The sequence below is a fragment of the Saccopteryx leptura genome, chromosome 11 (assembly GCF_036850995.1).
Source record: "Saccopteryx leptura isolate mSacLep1 chromosome 11, mSacLep1_pri_phased_curated, whole genome shotgun sequence".
Classification (NCBI taxonomy): Eukaryota; Metazoa; Chordata; class Mammalia; order Chiroptera; family Emballonuridae; genus Saccopteryx; species Saccopteryx leptura.
In genome coordinates this window covers 25,688,331-25,710,224 of record NC_089513.1, presented here as the reverse complement: position 1 = coordinate 25,710,224, position 21,894 = coordinate 25,688,331, and the positions used below count along the sequence as shown (strand labels likewise).

General features: G+C 36.2%; 1 protein-coding gene across 1 annotated transcript in view; it reads right to left on the bottom strand.

Annotated features, from left to right (window-relative positions):
* Nucleotides 1–21,894, bottom strand: part of RIT2 (Ras like without CAAX 2) — a 356,472-nt gene that overhangs the window by 188,919 nt on the left and 145,659 nt on the right. The window contains exon 3 of the mRNA XM_066352836.1: nucleotides 19,001–19,074. Coding sequence (XP_066208933.1) covers nucleotides 19,001–19,074 — 74 coding nt within the window. The remainder of the gene's footprint in view (nucleotides 1–19,000; nucleotides 19,075–21,894) is intronic.

Below are 21,894 nucleotides of genomic sequence, written 5' to 3'. Positions count from 1 at the left end.
AACAAAGATTGGGAATAATTTTCTTATACTGTAATGGCCTGACATGTTGTTTAAGTGTACAAAGGCATTATTAGCAAGCTTAGTTAGAGGAGAAAGGAGAGGTTTGGCTGTTACAAATGTATACCCAGAGCCTGCCTGATCTTTGATACTTGATATTCCTCAGTGACAGTCTAAAGTTTACAAGGCCAAAGGAGGGTTTCTCATTTAAAGTCGAGCTCCAGTGTGTCAGGGGGGCCATGACAGCTGGCATCTTACTACTGAATGATGAGTCTAAGAAAGAGCCATATCAGATGGAAGGATGAGAATGAAGTCAGGACACAAAAATACAAGCTCAGGACACGCACATGCGTGCTAGCTAATGGATTTGGGCAGAATACAAACTAGGAAACATTGCAGTTTGCCTAAGGAGTCCTGGGTTATGCCTAATGTCTCTTGGTTATTTATTAATACATCCCTCATATCCTGAAAAGTGTCCCATTGAATAATAAACTTAATGGCCACCTTAATAAGAGAAAACCCCATTTTCTGGAGCAAATCTAAAGCAAGAAGAACCTTTTGAGAGGAGGACCTTTCTCTGTAGCACCTCCAGCCACCCACTTTCCTCTCCAGTGTACATCACGACACAGCTAAACCCCAAAGAATAGGAAGAGAAATGAGAAATTCAGAGAACTCTGCCCACCCTGGGAGCTTAGACCTCTTGGAGCAACTCTGCTCTGGTTTAAAGCTTCATTGGGTTTTCAACTCTTCAATTCTTCTTATTTCCCACAGCGCTACTTCCCACATGGGAAGAAATTAAGGTAGAGATTTCCGCAACCATTCTCAGGACCGGGAGCTCTAATTAGATGTCCTGTGACATAAACCAGGCCCTCCAAGCCAAAAAGAATCATAGCACACGTCTTCCTGCTCCAAAAGGTGGAAGTGGGGATGGGTGGGCACACTGGATAAAGTGGCAATTTGTCCCTTTGACTTGGAGGCGGTTGGAAACTCTGACCGAGAATCCTCAGAAGGACAGAATGACATGCGGCTTTGGATTTAACAGCCTGAGAATTGTCTCCCCAGTGGAAAGAACATTTGAGGAATCAATTTGGTTGAATACAACAGGAAAAATCACACCTGATCTCCATCCCAATTGATCTGGATTCCAATTTATTCCCAAAAAGAGCTCTCTTAGAGGTTGGGCGATAATATACAAGAAGGAAGGAAACAATGTCTGTTTCTGATATTCACATGATAAAAGAGCCACTCCTTAGAATTTCTACATTTTGGGTTGTTGTTTTTTTTTTAATTAGAACAGTTTGTGTAGATGATGTAAAATATTCAATCCTATTTCAAGGCTTAGAGCAGAAAACATCAGTTCCCATCCTAATCCTCCCGGGCTTCTCCTCTGCATACCTTTTCAGCCAAATCCTCTCTACTTCACCTCAAGCCTTAGCCTCTTTTAGTTCATAAGATGCATTCCTACAATTTTGTTAAACACAACATTACACGAATAAGGAATAATATAGGCCGCCACAAACTTAGAAATATGATATCCTTCATACTATTAGGTTTCCGATATATCTTTCCCCAAGAACAAAGCTCTCCTTCTGAGGTAAACATTACCCTGCGTTTTTTCTCCTTTTTCTTTTCTTTATAGTTTTATGCTCTGCTTTTTTTTCAGTACATTTTACCTCCCTTCTCAGCTTTTCCAAGAGTCTACAGACTCAGCTGTATTATTTTTCATTCTAATCTTCCTCTGCAGACACTCAGCTTATAGTTTCCTCCATTCTACAAAATCAGCCCTATTCATCTGTTCACTGTGTTTTCCCCCCAAAATGTGTTGCAATCTCTCATCTATTGTTCTCTTTCTTTGTCTTTGTGAGTAGAGTTTTAGTCTTTTAATATCAAGTTTTAGTGTTTCAAAGTCATTTTTATATTTTTGGGAAGAGAAAGAAAATAGACACATCTGATAGTTTTTTATGTTTACCTGTAAGTGATGGTACATCATTTAAATATAAATTTAAATCTCTCCTCAAAGCCTTATTCTTCATTATGGTACTGACCCATGACAAAGGGAATTCAAGTATCAACAATTAAAGGGGAAGATATTTTATGAAAGAGGTGAACCCTCTCAGTGTCACCGAAAAATGGGTGATACTCACATATAAAGGCGAACACAGTGGTTGCTTCTGAAATGTGGCTGGGCAGAGAGGACATTATCATAGTGTGAGAGGCATTTGCAGAGGAGATAGTACTAGTTTCATCCCCATAGCTCTCTGATTTGGGCCTCTCAGGGACAAGAATGCTCATAGGGCAAGGGGATCCCAACATTTGGTTAAGACAATTTGCTTCTTACAGAGTCACCCAGACATGTGCTTTGGAAGTGGTTTATTATGCTTGTAAACACCAACCTTAAGGGGCTATTCTCTGTAGCATCTCTTTCTTATAACACACCAAGTTCTTTCAAATTCAGTAGTGATCCCTAATGCTATCATTTCAAATGGTTTCGATTATTGTCCCTACAAATAATGGTTTAAAATAAATATAAAAAAGAGTAAGATTTAAAGGAGAAAGTGCTAAAGAATAACACTAGAGACCAGATGCTATTATTGTAGAGTCCTTGCAGCTGCCAAGTTCCAGACTGAGCACAGGCACGGTGCTCTCCTTACCTTCCTGCAGGGATTCTATTCTCATCTGAGACTCAGAGGGAAAGGCTTATATACTGCTCACAAAAATTAGGGGATATTTCAAAATGAATATAAAGCGATAAAAAAAAGAAGCATTTGATTTGTTTTTATTAAACAAGAACATCAGAAAAGCAAATGACAAGTCAAAGAAAGTTGTTCGGTTATGCAACTTTTATTTCCTTGGTGAAAATGCACTACACAAAAGGCTGAAAGCACTAAAGTATCTGCACGTTCCTTGATCCCCTAATTTTTGTGAGCAGTGTAGTTTGCTCAATAGAAGTCCCTCGCAAACTACAGAATATGTATTCCTGAATTCACAAGAAAAAACCCTCGAAGAGAAGAGTAAGAGAAAAATTCAATAATGTGGCATTATACCCTTTTTAAAATATAGTAAATAAAATTTCTAGTGGGTACCAACTTCCAAAAGAAACCAGATTTTACAAAATGATGAAAAATGTAGTCTAGTACAAAGTCTATCTTATTAAGCATGTTCTTTCTTATTCCAGATGCAGACTCCCCCACGAGATTCACATTATATAGACTCTATCAGGCCTGCCATTTTGAGCTATGTCTTACTAGCTTGAAATTGAATATATTTTAAATTTTCATTCTTCTTTATATATTTTTTAGTCTTAATGTGAATGTGTGTAACTACATAGTCTTTTTTTTTTTTTTCAGAGACAGAGAGACAGTCAGAGAGAGGCATAGATAGGGACAGACAGACAGGAACGGAGAGAGATGAGAAGCATCAATCATCAGTTTTTTGTTGCAACACCTTAGTTGTTCATTGATTGCTTTCTCATATGTGCCTTGACCGTGAGCCTTCAGCAGATCGAGTAAACCCTTGCTCAAGCCAGTGACCTTGGGTCCAAGCTGGTGAGCTTTGCTCAAACCAGATGAGCCTGTGCTCAAGCTGGTGACCTTGGGGTCTCGAACCTGGGTCCTTTGCATCCCAGTCCAATGCTCTATCCACTGTGCCACCGCCTGGTCAGACTAACTACCAGTGATTTTCAACCTTTTTTTTTTCATGGCACAAACACACTAATTACTAAGATCAGTGCCCCTGACTAAATACAACCATTTTCATCTCATGGCACAAATAAATTAGTTACTAAAGAAGAAGAGGTCAGGGCCCCTTTATCTTTAGTAATTAGTTTATGAGTGTGTGAGAAACAAAGGTTGAAAATCACTGAACTACACAGTCTTTTAAACTGATTCCTCAAGTGCATTTGTAGGTCCTGACCTCCGTCCCACACAGCAAGTCAGTACTTTCTCTCTAGGTTTTACCAAAAAGACCTTTCAAGAATAGACCTGGCTCATAGAGGGATGGAGAAATGATGGTTGTCAACCTCTTTGATTTAAAAGGACTGATGTTATACTCTTGTACATATTTTTTCTTAATATTGATTTTTCTATTGTAATGAACAAATTAAAAAATCATATTATCTTAACTCCATTGTTGGCAAAACCATTGCTGAGGAATTGTCTGAATTGCTGGCAACCCTGCCAACTGAAATGTTGCAAAGGGTTGTGCAAACAATTGTCAGTGTATGAGAATCCACTCTTTTTCTCTCTGCTCTCAGAATCATGCAGAAATGTTGGAGAACTTATGTGGACTAAGAATGACCAAAAGCAAAAGTGTATTAGTAAATGTTTAACAATAATGCAAATACAGGTGGTATTCTGAATAAATCTATTTGTGAACTAGATACATTATATATGTAAACTGTTTTAGAACTATATTTTTCATCAATTCACTCTCTGTACTGTAAAACTATACACTGTTTTGAGAGACAAACTTTGCTCTATTGAGTATCAAAAGGATTCTAACCTCCCCTAATTCTCCTCATTTTTTTAAAGATATCAATCATCTTCTCCTTAACCTTATCCTGACTCACTGGGGAATCAGAAGGTCTAGGTTTAGGATCTGGAAGCAATCCTTGACATGTGGGAGAAATCTACCTCTGTTAGCACCATAAGAGCAATGCAATGCTAGTTTCTACCCACATCCCACATCCCTGGGAGACACTAATGATCATAAGAAATAGGTCAAATTCTCAGTAATCCAGCCAACCCTGGCTTAGTGTTCCAGGAATAAGAGCAAATCACTAAAAACATCCTTTTCATTCCTCTATATGTCCCCCTTTTACTGTCAGTCTGCTGAATCTTTGATCACTTAGGCGTCAAGATAGTGCATCTATAACCTCCAAAGACCAATCGGGCTTTGTGCCATGAGATGAAGGTTAGAGAGAAATGAAACATGTACTGAAATTTGATTTCCTCTCTGCTCCATTTCATTGGATAGCGATACGGTGAATCTAATCACAGATTGATCTTATTAAGGCTAATGACCTGATGATTAACAAGAGTAAAGCATCTGCGGTCAAATTGCCTGTTTTAATTATTCTAAGGAGCTGCACCATCAACGGGCAGCAGGCAGCCGTCTCTTGGATGAGGGTTTGCTTGCTTGCATCTGGTGCTATACTGATTATTACTCTCTTGGTGCCTACCAGAGGAAATATACCCAAAAAGCGGAGGTATACTCAATTCCTCACAGCTTACAATAGGCAGAATGAGGCAGCAGTAAAAGGTTTCGTCCTGATATGTGTCACAAATTGCGATAGAATCCTAGTGTTATGGAAGGCAGCTCAGAGTAGACAACGGCAGACTGGACAGGAGTTTGTTTGGCAGAAGGTAAGGCGGACGCTGGTGTAAATCAGGGATGCCAGATTCTAGCCCAGGAAGTAAAGATCTAGAGGGCACACTATGTACTAATGATTCCAGCAGAGAATATTTGATGTCTGGGCTCTCTTTTGGCCAGGGACAACTAGGGGCAATAGAAGACCTGATCAGGCCTCATCCTGGTTAATCGGCATCAGTTTAAAAGTGGAATAGTGTTAAATTATATATACTTTAAACATTTTATATTCATTTAAAACATACAAATGTATATTCATTTTCTCATCTTTGATAGTGAGCCAACATGCCCCCTTTTTAAAATACGTCTGCCAAATGGAGTTGTATTTTTTGCACAAAACATCCATAATGCATAGTTCATGCCTTGAAATTTTGATACCTTTAAAGTGGAAAGGGAATTTAAGATATTTGTGAATCCATCATAGTTCAGAATCATAGATTTTTGAATTTTTTTATTGAATTTATAGGGGTGGCATTGGTTAATAAAATTCTATAAGTTTCAGGTATACAATTCTGTAATATATCTTTACCCTCCCAGGCCTCCCCCCCAATGCCCTTTTCCTTGAGTAATACAAGCTATTATCTGTGTCTACAATTTTTCTTTCTTTGCTTAATCCCTCCACCTTCCAACCATCTTGTCCACTCTTATTTCAATGATAATTTGAGAGGTGGGCGAGTTGAAACTCCTCAATAGCATACTATTGTGAAACACACTCACCTTAGTTTAAAACTTGACTCTCTTCATACAATATTTGTATCAGTTCATGTGCCTTACTTAAATGATATATTGATAGTTACAAAATTATATACAATGGGGATCATCTAGTTCAGGGGTCCCCAAACTTTTTACACAGGGGGCCAGTTCACTGTCCCTCAGACCATTGGAGGGCCGCCACATACAGTGCTCCTCTCACTGACCACCATTGAAAGAGGTGCCTCTTCTGGAAGTGCAGCGGGGGGCCAGATAAATGGCTTCAGGGGCCACATGTGGCCTGCGGGCCGTAGTTTGGGGACTCCTGATCTAGTTGAAGAGTCAACATCACTGACTCTTAGATAGCACAGGCAAAAAGCTGATAGCAGATGGAGTAGAGAGTAACCTGGCTGTGAGGCCAAATCATAGTTCAGAGAAAGATTAGGAGCAACTGTTTAGCCTAGTTGGGTGAGTTAAAGGGAAGCCTGGTTAAAAGAGTTTATACTGTAATAAGTAGAAGAACAGAGTGAGGTATTCTGTCATAGGCTTTGGGAGCCAGGGAGCGCCCATTTTGACACGGTAAAAAATGACCTATAAATACAAAGCTCTTTTAAAGGCTTTATTGCAAGAGCAGCAATTTGGAAATTTTTCAGATTTATAAACTCAGATCTACATTTCTGTTTTTAAATGTAAATGTGCAATAGCATTCCAGCAATTCTTTCTTATCTATCATTCAAGATAGGCCTGAGAGTTGGGATCTGTTATATTGCAAAATATAGAACATTACAGACCAAGATATTTAGCCTTTCAATGCCTACATATGCATTCAGAAACTAGAAATGCCCTGTTAGGTGGTTCAAGCTGTTGGGTAAGTATAATACCATTTCTGATTAGCACAGGAGGATCAGCAAACAAAGAATGAGCTAATACAATAATACAACCGATACTTACAGTACCTAAATAAACTAAGAATACTTTTCATGAAAACTAGGAGAAAAGTGTTTTCATAACAAAGTAATCTGACAAAATAACAATATATAATTTGATCATGAAAATACTAAAATGGGCCCTGGCTGGTTGGCTCAATGGTAGAGCATCAGCCTGGCATGTGGATGTACCAGGTTTGATTCCCAGTCAGGGCACACAGGAGAAGTGACCATCTGCTTCTTCATTCCTCCCCTTCTCTCTCTCTCTCTCTTCTCCCACGACCATGGTTTGATTGGTTCAAGGAAGCTGGCCTCAGGCACTGAGGATGGCTCCATGTTCTCTGCCTCAAGCACTAAAAAAATGGCTTTGTTTCTGAACAATGGAGCAGTGGCCCCAGATAGGCAGAGCATTGTTCCTTAATGGGATTACAGGGTGGATCCCAGTCGGGGCACATGCAGGAGTCTTTCTCACTGCCTCCTCCCCTCTCACTAAAAGAAAAAAAAATACTAAAATGTCACACCATGATTAGAATAATAACACTATTGTCAGGTTGGTAACTCTGGAACATTTTCCCAGTCTTACTCCTAAATCTGAAAGGACTCTGGGGTGTGCTCTTCTCTCCATCTACTTAGCTAGGCTAGCATTCTTTGCCCGGAATTCTGATGTTTCTACAATATACTTTGTCTCCTTATGGTTCTTTCTTTATACTATCCCCAGGTAAGCCTTTCAAAATACAACCCTCATTTAGTTACTCTTCACAAACAACTTCTCAGTATTCCTGAAAAAAATATTCAGAATGATTATTGGCATGGTATGATCAGACCGAACTATTAGCCCCACCTGATCACATGACTCTGAACCTGCTCCTTGCCTAAGAAGTATTAGGCTTCTCTTAGTTTGCAAACCTAACATCCTCTTCTTTTTTACAGACATCCTCACATCCCAGTTCTCATACCTGGAATAGTTTTTATTATTTCCCTCCATCTGCTTCATGAGCTCAAACTCATGTCTCAAATTAAAACCTTGACAAACTTTAACCCTCCACATTAGGCCAGGCTCCCTTTGCTCATTTGCAATTGTTCATTTAGTTTAAATTTATGTTAGTTTATAGCTTTTCATCTTTCTTCTTCACAAGGCCAGTCTCCATATGAGGTAACAGTCTCTCTCTGCTTTTCATCCACTTACTGCCTTGTGTCCAGTTTCATGTGAAAACATCACAAGCTCTTAATTAAAATTTAACTAAGTCAGTTATTTCTATTGTTTACAAAATAATCTGGGATCTTATTGTTTGCTTTATTAATTGCTAAAGTTAAGAACTCTAGCAGAAAATAGTCAATATTAGGACTCTTAAGTCCTACAGTTAAACCGTTACAACTTCACTCTAAATCTTAAACAAACACTAAATTTAAAATGACAGCTTTGCAGCTTATTGCAAGTTTTTATATATCAGTGAGCTCTCCAGAATTTACGTGTTAAGAGACATTCTATTTTGAAGCCAACAGAATTGAGAGCCCAGGCTGGAATGTTGCTCTTCTCCTCTTAGCCTATCGGTACCAGGCATTTGTCAGGCCTAGGTCATTGCAGTCTATTTAAGGTCAATTTATGTGATTAAATTGTTGCACTAATAAAAGTTCATACTGCATTTGCACTATAAACCATTGCTTATAGACTTACCAGTTCCAAAGGGAATCAATAACCTGGTGAAGACGTCACAGATTATGGAAAATAACTGAGTCATTTCTCTTATGCCTACATCCATTTCTGAGAAATTTCTAAGCTGATGACTGGAAAATCATAATGCCCACGGAGCCTTGAGGAAACAATGAGCTAGCTAGTATCTCTTCACTAAAGTAAATATAGCAAAAGTGAATTTACAAAAAAAATGAATTAATTAAAAAGATATATATACTGTGTGTGTGTGTGTGTGTGTGTATATATATATATATATATATATATATATATATAATATGATATATATAAATGACTTTATATACTACCAAACAGGTAATGAGACAAAAAAAGATATTTTAAGTAACTAAACAATATCAATAAAAGATAATTCACTTCCCTAGTTTAATTGGAATGTCTCAAGCCCTGTACAAGCTTTGTTCTTCTATGTAGATTGTCCAGGAGACAGAATCTTCATGAAGGTTCTCTGTTCTGAGGATCACCTCAGAAAAAAATTTTAAGAATTGTCACAGAGACCCATATTACCTAATATCATGAACAGACTTGCATAGGCAAAAATCTAAACAACATGGAATATTCAGAATATTTAGGGGGAAATCTTTGAGTGAATACCAACATGTACAATAGAACTCATAAATAACCATGAGTCTAAGCTGAAGGTCAATACAAGCTCTATAATATTAATAAACTGTGAAAATATCTCCCACAATTTGCTTTTACCAGAAAGTATGTTGACTAGCATATATACTTTTAGGGACCATATTGCTCTTTATTCTCTCAGAATACAAAAAGAAATCATCCTGGTATTATTAAACATCTTTCTCAAAATATCATATATTTGCATATTTTAATCAATCACCTTTCTACTAAAGTTTTTATAACATTTAAAATTACTTGTTTGTTAGTTTTTTGTTTATTATTTATGCTCTTGAAATTTCTCAGTGCATCTTAGAGAGTCTGATTTGTAGGACTCCAGATGTGGTGCCATATTTCAAGACTTTGTTATTCATGGGAAGAACAGGTAATATAGCTTTGGGAATTATTTTTAAATTCATTATGGTTTATAAGGTTTATACATAAAAGAATAAAAAAATCAAATTTTATAGTCACTATATACCCAGCTAGCATTTACTTCAATTTACTACTATAAAAGCAATTCAAGAAGAGATTAAAAAAAACAGAAACAAAAACTTATAGACACAGACAACAGTGTGGGCCTTGCAGGAAGGGAAGCATGGTGGGGGGAAGTGGGGGCGGGTAGAGAGGGATAGGTGGTGATGGAAGAAGACTTGACTTGGGGTAGTGAACACACCATGAAGTGTACAGATGATGTATTGTACAGTTGGACACCTGAAACCTGTATAACTTTATTGAACAATGTCACCCCAATAAATTCAATAATAATTTTAAAAAAGAATTTTAGTTTTTCCTTAAGGCACTCAATTTCTGCAGTCTTTCTTCTCTCAAAGATGAATAAATGTCTAGTTAGAAATATTATTAAAGTTGTTACCAGTTACTCTGGAAGTGAGGTTGTGGAAATGATTGGACGATAAGGCTGGTCAGTTTATTGCTGGACATATCAACTGAGATTCAACTCAGCAATGCTGAATCCCTAACATGATTAACACATACTGAGAGTCTTATCAAGACCTTGCTAAAGCTATTCAAGATTCAAGCCAGTTTATTCTAATACTACCCCTCTGCTAACTGATTCTTAATTATAAACACACATTTCTCCACACATATCTACTACTAGAGTGTAATATCAGGAGCAAACATGGCACCTATGGCCAAATCAGAACACTTGTGGCATAATTATATTGATCTGTTGTAAAGACACATGACCCCATAAGTGACTTGACCCCCCACCACTAAATTTTTATAAGCATATCCCTGGAATCACCAGGTATATTGTTACTTAGGTTCCATTATCTATGGTCTCACTTGTGCCATAAGATGAAATAAGCAATAATTCTTCTTTATCTAACACAACTGCTGAAATGAATTCATGTTATATTTTGATATCAGTTAGTAGAAGAGCCTTCCCAAATGGTAACACTTTATTTCTGGGTGTATCTTTTCAAGCTGTTTCTAGGGGAGATTAGCATTTGAATCAGTGAACTGAGTAGTGTAGATGGCCCTCCCCAACATGGGTTGGCATCATCCAATGTAATGAGGATCCAAATAGAACAAAAAGGTAGAGGAAGGGTGAATTAGTTCTTTCTTTCCTTGAGCAGGGGCATCCATCTTCTCCTCCGCTGGGACGTTGGAGCTCTTGGTTCTTAGACTCCTGGACTCAAATGAAGTCTCACAACATCAGACCCCCATTTCTCAGGCCTTTCGACTTAAACGTAACACTATGGGCCTTCCTGATTCTCCACCTTGCAGACTATAGGCTGTGGGAGTTTTTGGCCTCCATAATTATGTGAACCAATTACTATAATAAATCTCCTCTTATGATTTGCATCCATACAGAGGTTGGCAAAAGTATGTTTACTATTGTTTGTATGGAAAAATGCAAATTAATAAATAATAACATAAAATGTGTTTTGCATAATCACAACTGTAAAAGTACTTTTGCTCACCACTGTTTGTGTATCTATGTTTAAATCTATATCTCTATCTCTCTGTCTACATAGAAGACTGACTAACACATTGTTCTCTCAGAGAGAGAGCTGGCATGCCTTCCACATAGCCGTGACTCCAGAGTTCCTGTAAATACACTGATTCCATTGACTTTCGGTAATTTAATGAGAAGATGATGTTTGACTGCACTTAGCTCATTATAATTTTTTTTTGACAGAAAATGTCTGTCTTCTCTGTATCATGCCTAATTTTTATTGCTCTGTGACTCATCCTTTTCTTTTCTCTGAAATTTTAGGTCTGTGAATAAAAGAGCAGAAAGTTTAGGAGTGAAAGCATGGCAGCTCCAAAGGCAGACTCCTACTGAACTTCCACGTGAAACCTGTCCGAGACACACTCCTCAGGCCTTCTATAAAGAAGCACTTTGGGTTTCCCAGAGCAGCAATTTGATTTTGAAATCAAAGTTGGATATCTCTAAAGAAAAGTAATAGCACTTTGCATTTTATCATAAATGGGGCTTTTCCGCATTATAGTAGGAAAACAAATATTACCAACAAAGAAGGTAGGAAGGGGAGACCCATTTAAAATTATTTTAAGGCCTGACCTGTGGTGGTGCAGTGGATAAAGTGTCGACCTGGAAATGCTGAGGTCGCCGGTTCGAAACCCTGGACTTGCCTGGTCAAGGCACATATGGGAGTTGATGCTTCCAGCTCCTCCCCCCTGTCTCTCTCTCCTCTCTCTCTCTCTCTCTCTCTCTCTCTCTCTCCCTCTCTCTCTCTCTCTCTCTCTCTCTCTCTCCCTTTCTCTCTCCTCTCTAAAATGAATAAAAAAAAATTAAAAAAAAGTTATTTTAAGACAAATTTTGTACTTTCAGGGACTCAGTTGATGATCCATTAAAAGTATTATTGCTAAAAATGTTTTTTGGCATTTTCATTAGATAATATACTTTCTCTTTTCTTTGAAGCTTGAATGAATTCAGAAAGAGAGAACAGCAGTTTTGGACAATAGGCTGGAAGAACCTAGATAACTGTCAGAGCTTCTGCCGGAAGTATTAAGTTTAAGGTCTGAATGTGTGTTTATCTGAAGAGACTCTGGCAGTCAAACAGCTTTGCTTAAACACTGAAAGCAGGGTATGAAATGTTTGGCTTAGGATCTGGGAGGAAAAACATGTTTTTTTATTTCTTAGTGATACTAAAGACACTTGTTACCCTACTGAGTGAACTTATGCAGTTTTCAAACTGCCATTCTACCATAAACCCCCTATCAGTTTGGGTAATCTCAGAATAAGATGTTTATTATCATTTTCATTTTCATTAAAAAGAATGCAGAATTCAGAGCATATTTAGAAATACAGATAAATTTAACAAACAGCATCCAGGATAATTCTATATTAAATAGCTTCTTATCAATTTCTCTTTTTATTTTCTTTTTGGTGTCAGTTTTTTCTTTAATTGAATGCAGATTCATTAATAGAAAACAGAAATGCAACCACAACATGGAAATAGATGTTAAATTAAGTTCTGAAAAAACTATCCAGACTCAACTCTTTTCCCCAGCCCAAAGGAAAGGTATAAATACAAGCTGGAGGAATAAAACATTCCCATCTGTGAGGCAGAGGCCTGAGATGACCTGCCCAATCCTGGCATCTAGAATGGACCAGGTAGGGCAGGGAGGACTCCAGGACCAGAGACACTAGGGGTCCCAGAGATGGGGCCACTCAGTGTAAATGCCACTGTTTCATATGCATATGCATGTGACCAACATAGAACTTGGCTGAAGACTGGAAGAAACTTAGGAGCCATCCTAGAGTGAGGCTGGGATGAGGGACATAGAAGGAAATGTTGGCCTTTTGGAGCCCCTTTCTGTGAAAGGCACTGTGGAAATGGGAGAGGCAGATTGGGCTGGGCTGTTTGTATCCTTCCTTCTTTGCCTCTAGACATTATTGGGCAATCTCAGTGTTCTGAAAGACCAGTTGGCTGGGACTTGGAAGGGCTAAGGGCCTGGAAAGAAAAATCAACTCACCCTTTTTCTTCCTTTTCCTTTCCAGTCCTGGTGCTAGCAGCAGCCTAGGGGCTGATGGAATAGGAAAGTGACCTCTGAATTCAGCCCCTAAGATCAAAGGCAGTTAATGCAAGAAGTTTCTTACTTTGAAGGCACTTAATGGCTCTGGGACAATATATTATCCAACTTGTTTGGTCACAGTTTGTCTCCAGATGCTTACTGAAGTAAAAATTCACATGCTGTTTACAAGTAGTTTGTCTAAAGACCAACCGGAGTTCCTTGAATGGGAGCATTTCAGAAACTTTGCTGCCTAATTGCAAAATTGATTTCTAGTAAAGAAGTTTCATTCCCCAAACTGCATCTGTTTCTGAATTTCAAATGAAATGCAACAGTTTCTAGGACCTTTGCAGGTTCTTAGGCCTATGAATAAGATTAACAGAAAATATTCACCACGGCTCTTAAACAAAACAACAAAAATCTGGATTTATTCTCTTTTTTCCCAGTTGACTGAAAAAGCTACAACATACCTAACAAAATACCAGACATAGTGACAAAAAACAAGACATAGCCCTGCATTTACATGATTTTTTAATCTTGTAAAAGAGACCAACTGGCCCATTTACATTTTGATATATTAGCTAGGAGGTATGGAATAAGAACTGGTGGTATTTCCCAAGTGATTTTCTACTGCAATCCGTTTACCATACTAAGAATCCATAGGTCACTCCAGCCAAATTCATACCCTTATTATCATATATGTTCCCAACTTGCCAACCTGGGCTGTAAAGTGTAGAAATATGACCTAGAAAAAACCATCAAGCTTCTCCCATAAGCTTTGATTTAGTTTCAAGAACCCAGTTTTCCATTTCCCTTCCTCTGATTCCCGTCCTGACCCCTTGTGGCTTTCCACATATAAAAAATGCTCCAAACCCATTCACAATCTCTCTCATTTTCTATTTCCCACAAAATAACACACACAAAATTTTTTAACATCATAATATTACTATATTTACAAAAGAAAAGAAATAAAAAGAAAAGGAATAGTTGTATCATCATAATGTTCTAATCCTAAAATATTTATAATAAATAGGCATTTTAACCACTTGTTTTTCTTTTAACAGACTCATAATTTGAAGTTCTGTGTATAAATACACCTTCTCAGCAAAATCAAAGGTCTGTTGGGAGAAGCCATTCTGTATGATTCTTTTGTGGTTATCATTTGACAGAGCAGAAATTGTTGGTTTTCATTTTTAACTTAATTAAAAGCTAACTTTATTACACATAAGTGACATTTCTCTTATCAAAGCAAGTATATTTTGCCTCCACCACTAAATTACAAATTTCTTAAATGCAGGAAACATTTTTCAAATTTATTGGAATCTGTTGTGGTAACTAGCACTGTTGAAAGAGTATAATTAGTGTCCAAAACATAGTAAGTCATTGTTGAATGAATGAAATAGTCTTGAGAATGATAGAATGATAGAGCACAAAATGTTTTAGATAACACTTTATTTTTTAAAACAATGGGTAGAAAGTGAATCACAGAGACAATAAACATTTTGTCTAATTCTATCTATCCCATTTATGTCAGATGTAGGAAAGACACAGGTCAGATGCCAAAATGTTTCATTCACTTACTTGCTATTAACTGGGGCCCTTCTTCAAGATATAGCTGTACAAGAGTTATAGAAAGTAGTATGGATTGATCCTATTGTTCTTGCTAAGTTGATCATTCACATAGATGCCAAATATATGCAATATTGTTATTTATTTATATCATCTAAACCTTTTCCTAATGGCCTAATATATTGACAATGTAATGCAAGGAAAATCTGTAAACATATACCCCTGATTTTAAGAATTAGGGTCCAATCAGGGCAAAAACAGGAACAGCTAAATATTCCTTTCTTTCTCACTCTCTTTCCCTGCCTCTCTCTAAATTAAAAAAAAAAAAGAAAGAATTAGGGAAGATAAATCCTTTGTGCAAAACATTGTAAAAGATGTAAAAAAAAGAAAAAAAGATGGTTGTAAACTAAGTGCTGTACTAATGGCATTCTTTTCTTCTTTCAGATTCTTCCTTGATTTTACCATCTTGAGTTTTTGATCCATTGTTCTTGCCAGGTTTCTGTACTGGTGGTTTTCAACTAAAACTATTTTAATCAAAATATCATTGACATTGTCAAAAAGTAATGCAAAAATAGCAAGCACTGCTAGTCATGAATAGTCTAGTACTATTCACAGAGATGGCTTTGAGAGGTAATGTGGCCACATCACTATAGGCTTTCAGGAATGACTCCTGGGCATATACTACCTCAATCCCTCCAGTGTTGGCATTTAGGAGCCACATGACTTTGGGTAAGACACTAACCTCTTCTGAGCCACAGTGTCTTTCTTTGTAAACAAAAGGAACTAAAATATGTGATCTCTAAAGCCCCATCTAATATTAAATCTTCACAATTATAGTCATTTACATAGATATTAAGTAAAAAGAGGTATGAATTGACAGCAGAGTTTCTACCACAGATTATCCTTAGTGAAAGTTCTGTTTGCACAGTGGCCCAGCAGCAATTATAGGATGAGAAGCTTTGGCATTGTCCACCACATAAATGCAGTACTGAGGGAAATTCTTGGGATAATGAGGTCATTGAATCACATTCTGTTTTTCAGCTCTTTTTATCAAAAGTATACTTTAGAGAGTCTTGGTAGTCATTATACTTAGTACATTTATGCTGTGTGAATCAAATATATATATTTTTATTTGGCAGGTTTATTTTTGAAATTGCCAAGTTTCAGCTAAAAATAGAAATGATAAATATAAATTATAATGTCCTACATATCACACTGGTGAATAATTAGATGCTTAAAACGTGGGTGGATAAGCAGCACTCACTGTTTATAAGAGAAAGCTAAAGAGGTGATATGATTAAAGAGATGGAAATAAAATTTGATGTCTCTTCAGTTTTAAGTAGATTCTTTCTTAAACATGTACAAAAATAAAAGTAACTCTTCAAGGCCAAGGACTAGTTATTTCACTATTTTTTTGTATCCCTACTGAATAATTAACCCAGTTTTGTGACCCTATGGATGCCCAATTAATCATATTGAGAATGTGAGCTACATACATACACACAGATATGTAGACATATAATCTCATATAGTAGCATGTCACATACATACACTGAATTACTAAGAACACTGTGATGGGTCTTTGTATATCTTTAGCTTTTTATACAATTTATTGTCTAGCTATTTTTTTCTAGAAGGCATTACAAATGTTTCTACCTTAGATCTCCTCAAAGGCTTCAAGATCCCCATCCCAAATAAGTCCATTGTTTTAGTCCCTGGAAATGAGTTTGTTAGCATATAGGTTTCAAATTGTCTTGATACATGTCATAAATATAGAAAGAGACCACTTTCTGCCAGTGGCTAGTACAGTATCAGCATTACATGAAATGTAGTTATCTTGTAAATAGCTACATCAAATAGATGAAATTATCAAACATTTTTTAAAGTAGAAATTATTTAAGTACAAAGGAAAATGCTATGATGATGATCTGTTCACCCATGGCTTACATTTTCAACTACTAACATTTTTCTACATTTAATCAGACCTTTAGGAGCCATTATTTATTACATATACAGTGGAAGTCTCCTTTGCACCTCTCCCTTTTCCCAATTCTTCCCTTTCTCCTCAAGAGATAAGCACAAGCTTAAACATATTACAAAAATGTATCGCATTTTAAATCACTAAGCAAAATTCTCCATATATAAAATAATCTACAGACTGCATTCTTTGCTTAGATTAGAAACCGATAAAAAGTATAAACCACATATGTATGTGAAAAGAAATGCCTATTCTCATATTGACTGCAGAATTCTATATAAGTTAAATGGGTTTTCAAATCTACAATTATATTACTTTTTGACCCAACACTTACTGACACAGGTAAATTAAATTTCCAACTATTCATGATTTTAGTTTAATATATTTTTCTGTACAGTTCACTCTAGTTGTCTTAAATATTACATACTAGAATTTTTAAATCTTTTTAATGATTTTTATTATAAATTGACTCTGTTATATCTTAATAATCTATTTTGTCTGATATTATTACATATTTATCTGCTTTAGGTTTGGTTACTTTAGTATACTTTTTTTGTGTGACAGAGAGAGGGACAGATAGGGATAGACAGAGAGGAAGGGAAAGAGATGAGAAGCATCAATTCTTCATTGTGGCACCGTAGTTATTCATGGTTTGCTTTCCCATATGTGCCTTGACCAGGGGGCTACAACAGAGTGAGTGGTCCCCTTGCTCAAGCCAGCAACCTTTGGGCTCAAGCCATGGGGTCATGTCTATGATCCTATGCTCAATCCAGCAACCTCAAACTCAAGCTGGTGAGCCCATGCATAAGCCAGTGACCTTGGAGTTTAGGACCTGGATCCTCTGTGTCCTAGTCTGATGTTCTATCCATTGCACCACCACCTGGTCAGGCACTTAAGTGTACTTTTTAATAATCATTCTTTGATTTGCCACTTGTCTGTGTTTTTATGTCTCTTTTAAACTAAACAAATACAGAAGGTTATTTTGTTCTTCTATTCAATATGATGTTACTACTTTACTTGCCTATTCTGGGAAAGGTATATTCATTTGCATTTATTTTAATTCCTAATATATTTATATTATTATATTTTGCTGCTTTACTTTTCCTATTTATCTTATATTATATGCACAATTTTAAGTCATTCTTCCCTTTTCCCTCTGCTAGTTTTTTTTTTAATTTTATTTATTGATTTTAAAGAGAGAGAGAGAGAGAGAGAGAGAGGAAGGGAGAAAGAGAGACAGAAACATTGGTCTGTTCCTGGATGTGCCCTGACCAGAGATCGAACCGGCAACCTCTGTGCTTTGGAGTGAAGCTCTAACCAAATGAGCTATCAGGCCAGGGCTTTTTTTTTCCTCTGCTAGTTTTTATTATATTTTAAGACTATTTTTAAGAGAACTTTTAGGATTATAACCAGGTAGAGAGTTATTTGTTTTATGTCTGGCATTTAATAGATATATTTTAATATAATTCTTTTTAAAGTATGAAGTTAAAAAATATCACTATCACTGTCCTCCAAAATACTACAAGACTTTGAAATATTTTAACTCTGATTCCTTTTCTTCTATTTTATTTATAATTGCTGTGTAATATTTTAGCATTATCTTTATATCACACAAATTATTCTCTCCTTCTCCTCGTCATCATTCTCTTTCTCCTTGTGCCTATATACAAATCTATAAACTAATGTATTAGATTATGCTAAATCTTGGCTCTGTTACTCATTTCATTGAACTGTCTGCCTAGCTTTGGTTCTGTGAGCATATCTGCCAAACGGATCTTCCTTTTTTAATATTCAACTAAAACCTTCTAATAAAAGCCTTCATCAGATTAGGTTCTCAGACATAGTTCTGAGCACATCTGAGAAAGAATAATAAACTATTTCATTAATTTTACAATCTCACTAGCAATAATACATCTAAACTTATATTTTTATATTTAGAAAATAAAGGGAATATTGAAATATTCTGGTTGGCAATGAGTCACATTTTCCTGTCATTTTTTTCTTATTTAATTCTTGATTGCTATTGAAAAGGTGGTCTTCTCCTGTTTGAACAATTAAACTTACCTTCTTTGTGGTAAATGCATTTGAGGTTAAAACCTAAACTGACCTCAGAGATTGGAGAGATCCCAGAAAATCACCTACCTGACCAGCAGTGTCCAAGATGTCCAAATAAGCTGGCTCATTGTCGATCCTAACCTGGGTCTTATACGCATCCTCTGAAAAAACACAAGACAAAGTTTATATTTAAATATAGTCAATGGAAAAGGCATGATTAGTTTTTGACTTCATAAGAAAGAAAATACTTTCTTAAAATGTTATTACTATGGAAGAGAGTTAGATTATCTAGTCAAGGAAAATAGGAATGAGGAGGATATAACCCAGGAAAATAGAGGAAAGGGAGTTCCTTCTTAAAGTGAAGTTAAGTCTATTTCTCCTTCATTGAGACAAATACATGATTTGAGGTAACTTGATCATGTTACCTAGAGACACAAATCATGAAATAAATGTTTCAGTTCTTTCTGAACCATGCACAACAAGTATGTTATCCTAACATTATTCACAATGGTGGAAAACTAAAAGCTTTTCTTTAAGATCAGGGACAAAACAGGGATGCCTGTTTTAACCATTTTTTTATTTTACACAGTATTCAAAATTCTAGTCATAGCAATATGGCAAGATAAAACAATAAAAGACATCCAAATGGGAAAAAAAAAGGAGTCAAGTTTTTTTTTTTGCAGATAATATGATCTTACATGCAGATAACATGTAGAAAGCTCTAAAAATTTCACACACACAAAATTAGAACTTCTAAACAAATTTAACTAAGTTGCAGGCTACAAAATTAACACACAAAAATCAGTTGTGTTTCTATACAATAATAATGAACAATAAGAAAAAAAATTAAGACAATTATTTCATTTATAATAACATCAAAAGGAATTAAATACATAGAAATAAACTTAACCAAGGAGGTGAAGACTTGTACACTGAAAACTAGAAAAAGTTTTAATGTGTTTGTTTGTGTACTTTGCCACATTTGTGTATCATTCAAGTGAAAACAGTGAATATCTATCTATCTGGGCTTGAGGCTCTGAGAGGAGAGCTGATAACCTTATTTTTTTACATCCATTTATTTCCTCATTCATACCAATCTCATCCAATGTATTTCAGCCTGTTCAAATACCTACAGTGAATACACCATCATTTCTGAACCATAGTTGGGACTTCTCAGCGTTGAACAATCTCTATTTTGTTTTATTCACCACTTATAGTATAAGAGCAAACTGAATCACCATGAAAAAACATGTAGAACAGAATTCAATTGTGGCAAAATTCAATAATTATTTATACTGCTGATTATGAAACACAAATAAATAAATGATTATTTTAACAACCTTTGGTTTTAGAAAGTGGTGATGATCAACCACAGGAGGTACTTTTTCAATGCATAAAACTAAGCACCTCTCAAAAAATTACATTTCTGCTAACTGCTGAAGAAAAACACACACAAACATATACATACACACACAGAGTATCACGATCTCTACTCACAACAAACATACAATCATGATGTAAGATACACATATATGCAGTGGGATGTTGAGATCCCAAAATTTATAGGGCATATACTAGCTTACCTTCAGGGAAATTTATTCCTTAAGACTGTGCTCTAGAGAGATAAAGTGTGGGAAATATAACTTGCAGGGAGGCCAATCTAGTGTGTTTTTAGCAACTCCCTGCCATTCTAAAACCCATCAGTGTACAGGCACCACACAATCTTTCCACTTTTCATTCCACTGCTCTTTGTACTTTTCACTGATCTTTCTCTCACAAAGAGAACTCTTGTGGAATTACTTGCAATATTTTTTGAAGATGGATAGGACTGTTTTTCAATTTCATAGGGAAATACGACCAGTTACTTTGAAAAGGGTGCTGTGAACCAAGAATCACATGTAAGTCTTTCAGATTTTGTTTGTTTATTTCCACTCAAAGGTCCCCCAAAAGAGCCTGCTGAGGCCAGGAGCATGCTGAGAAATCCAGATGAGAACTTCACTGTATGATTATCTGAGCCCTAGATAAAACCAGCACATGAAACATCTATCAGATAAAAGCTTTTCCTGGAATTAGAAAACCCCTTCAAAGAGATATGATGTGAATAGCTGGAAATTGAGCCAGGCCCTATATCCAAGATTTCTGTCTCTCATTTAAAAAGTATTCATCAGAGTACACATCCCAGTGTTGTGAATCTAGGTCACCTGCCTGGCTTCATAAAAACTAATCCCTTTCATTTCCTCCCAATAAACAATCTTCCCTTCTGTTTGAATCCATCCTCGCCCTGAGACCTCCCATGCAGAAATGCAGTGATGGCAATACTTTCTTGAATGCATATAAACACCTCCCTGAAATTTAATCATCTGCTTATAGCCCCAACATGGAAGTGAGTTTATTTATCTTCCCAAACAAGAGGACAAGTGTACACAAATACACAATGCTCTTAGACAGAAATGGTAGCAACTGCCTATTATATCATTTGCACAGAAAAGCACAGTGGGGCTGCTTTTTTGGAGGCATCTCCCACCATAAAATTCATTTGAAAACACTAATTCTTCATTTGGGACTATTGCTTGTCTTAGGATGTGTCTTCTTCATGCTTCCTTTCCAGCAGAATTTTACCAGTAGAAATGTCAAAGACCTGTATTAAAGCATCAAACCCATCACTAAATATTGATGTATGATTGGCCAGCCACTTGATCTTATTTGTAAAATGGAGATACTAGTATATGCTAGTCAATGCATAGGAGCTCTATAAAGATCAACAAAGTGGCAAGTTTCGTGGGGCTTAAAAATAAAATTCAAACCCAAGGCATGTTATGTTGTGATTTTTAAAAAATATTGCTTCAAATTAACCATGAAATTATATTACTACTGAATCATTTCTGCTATTTATATTTACCATGTGGAATGCTTTCTTTCCAACAAGTAAATCATAGAGGAAATGGCAGGATATGTTTGTAATCATTATCAAAAATATAAAG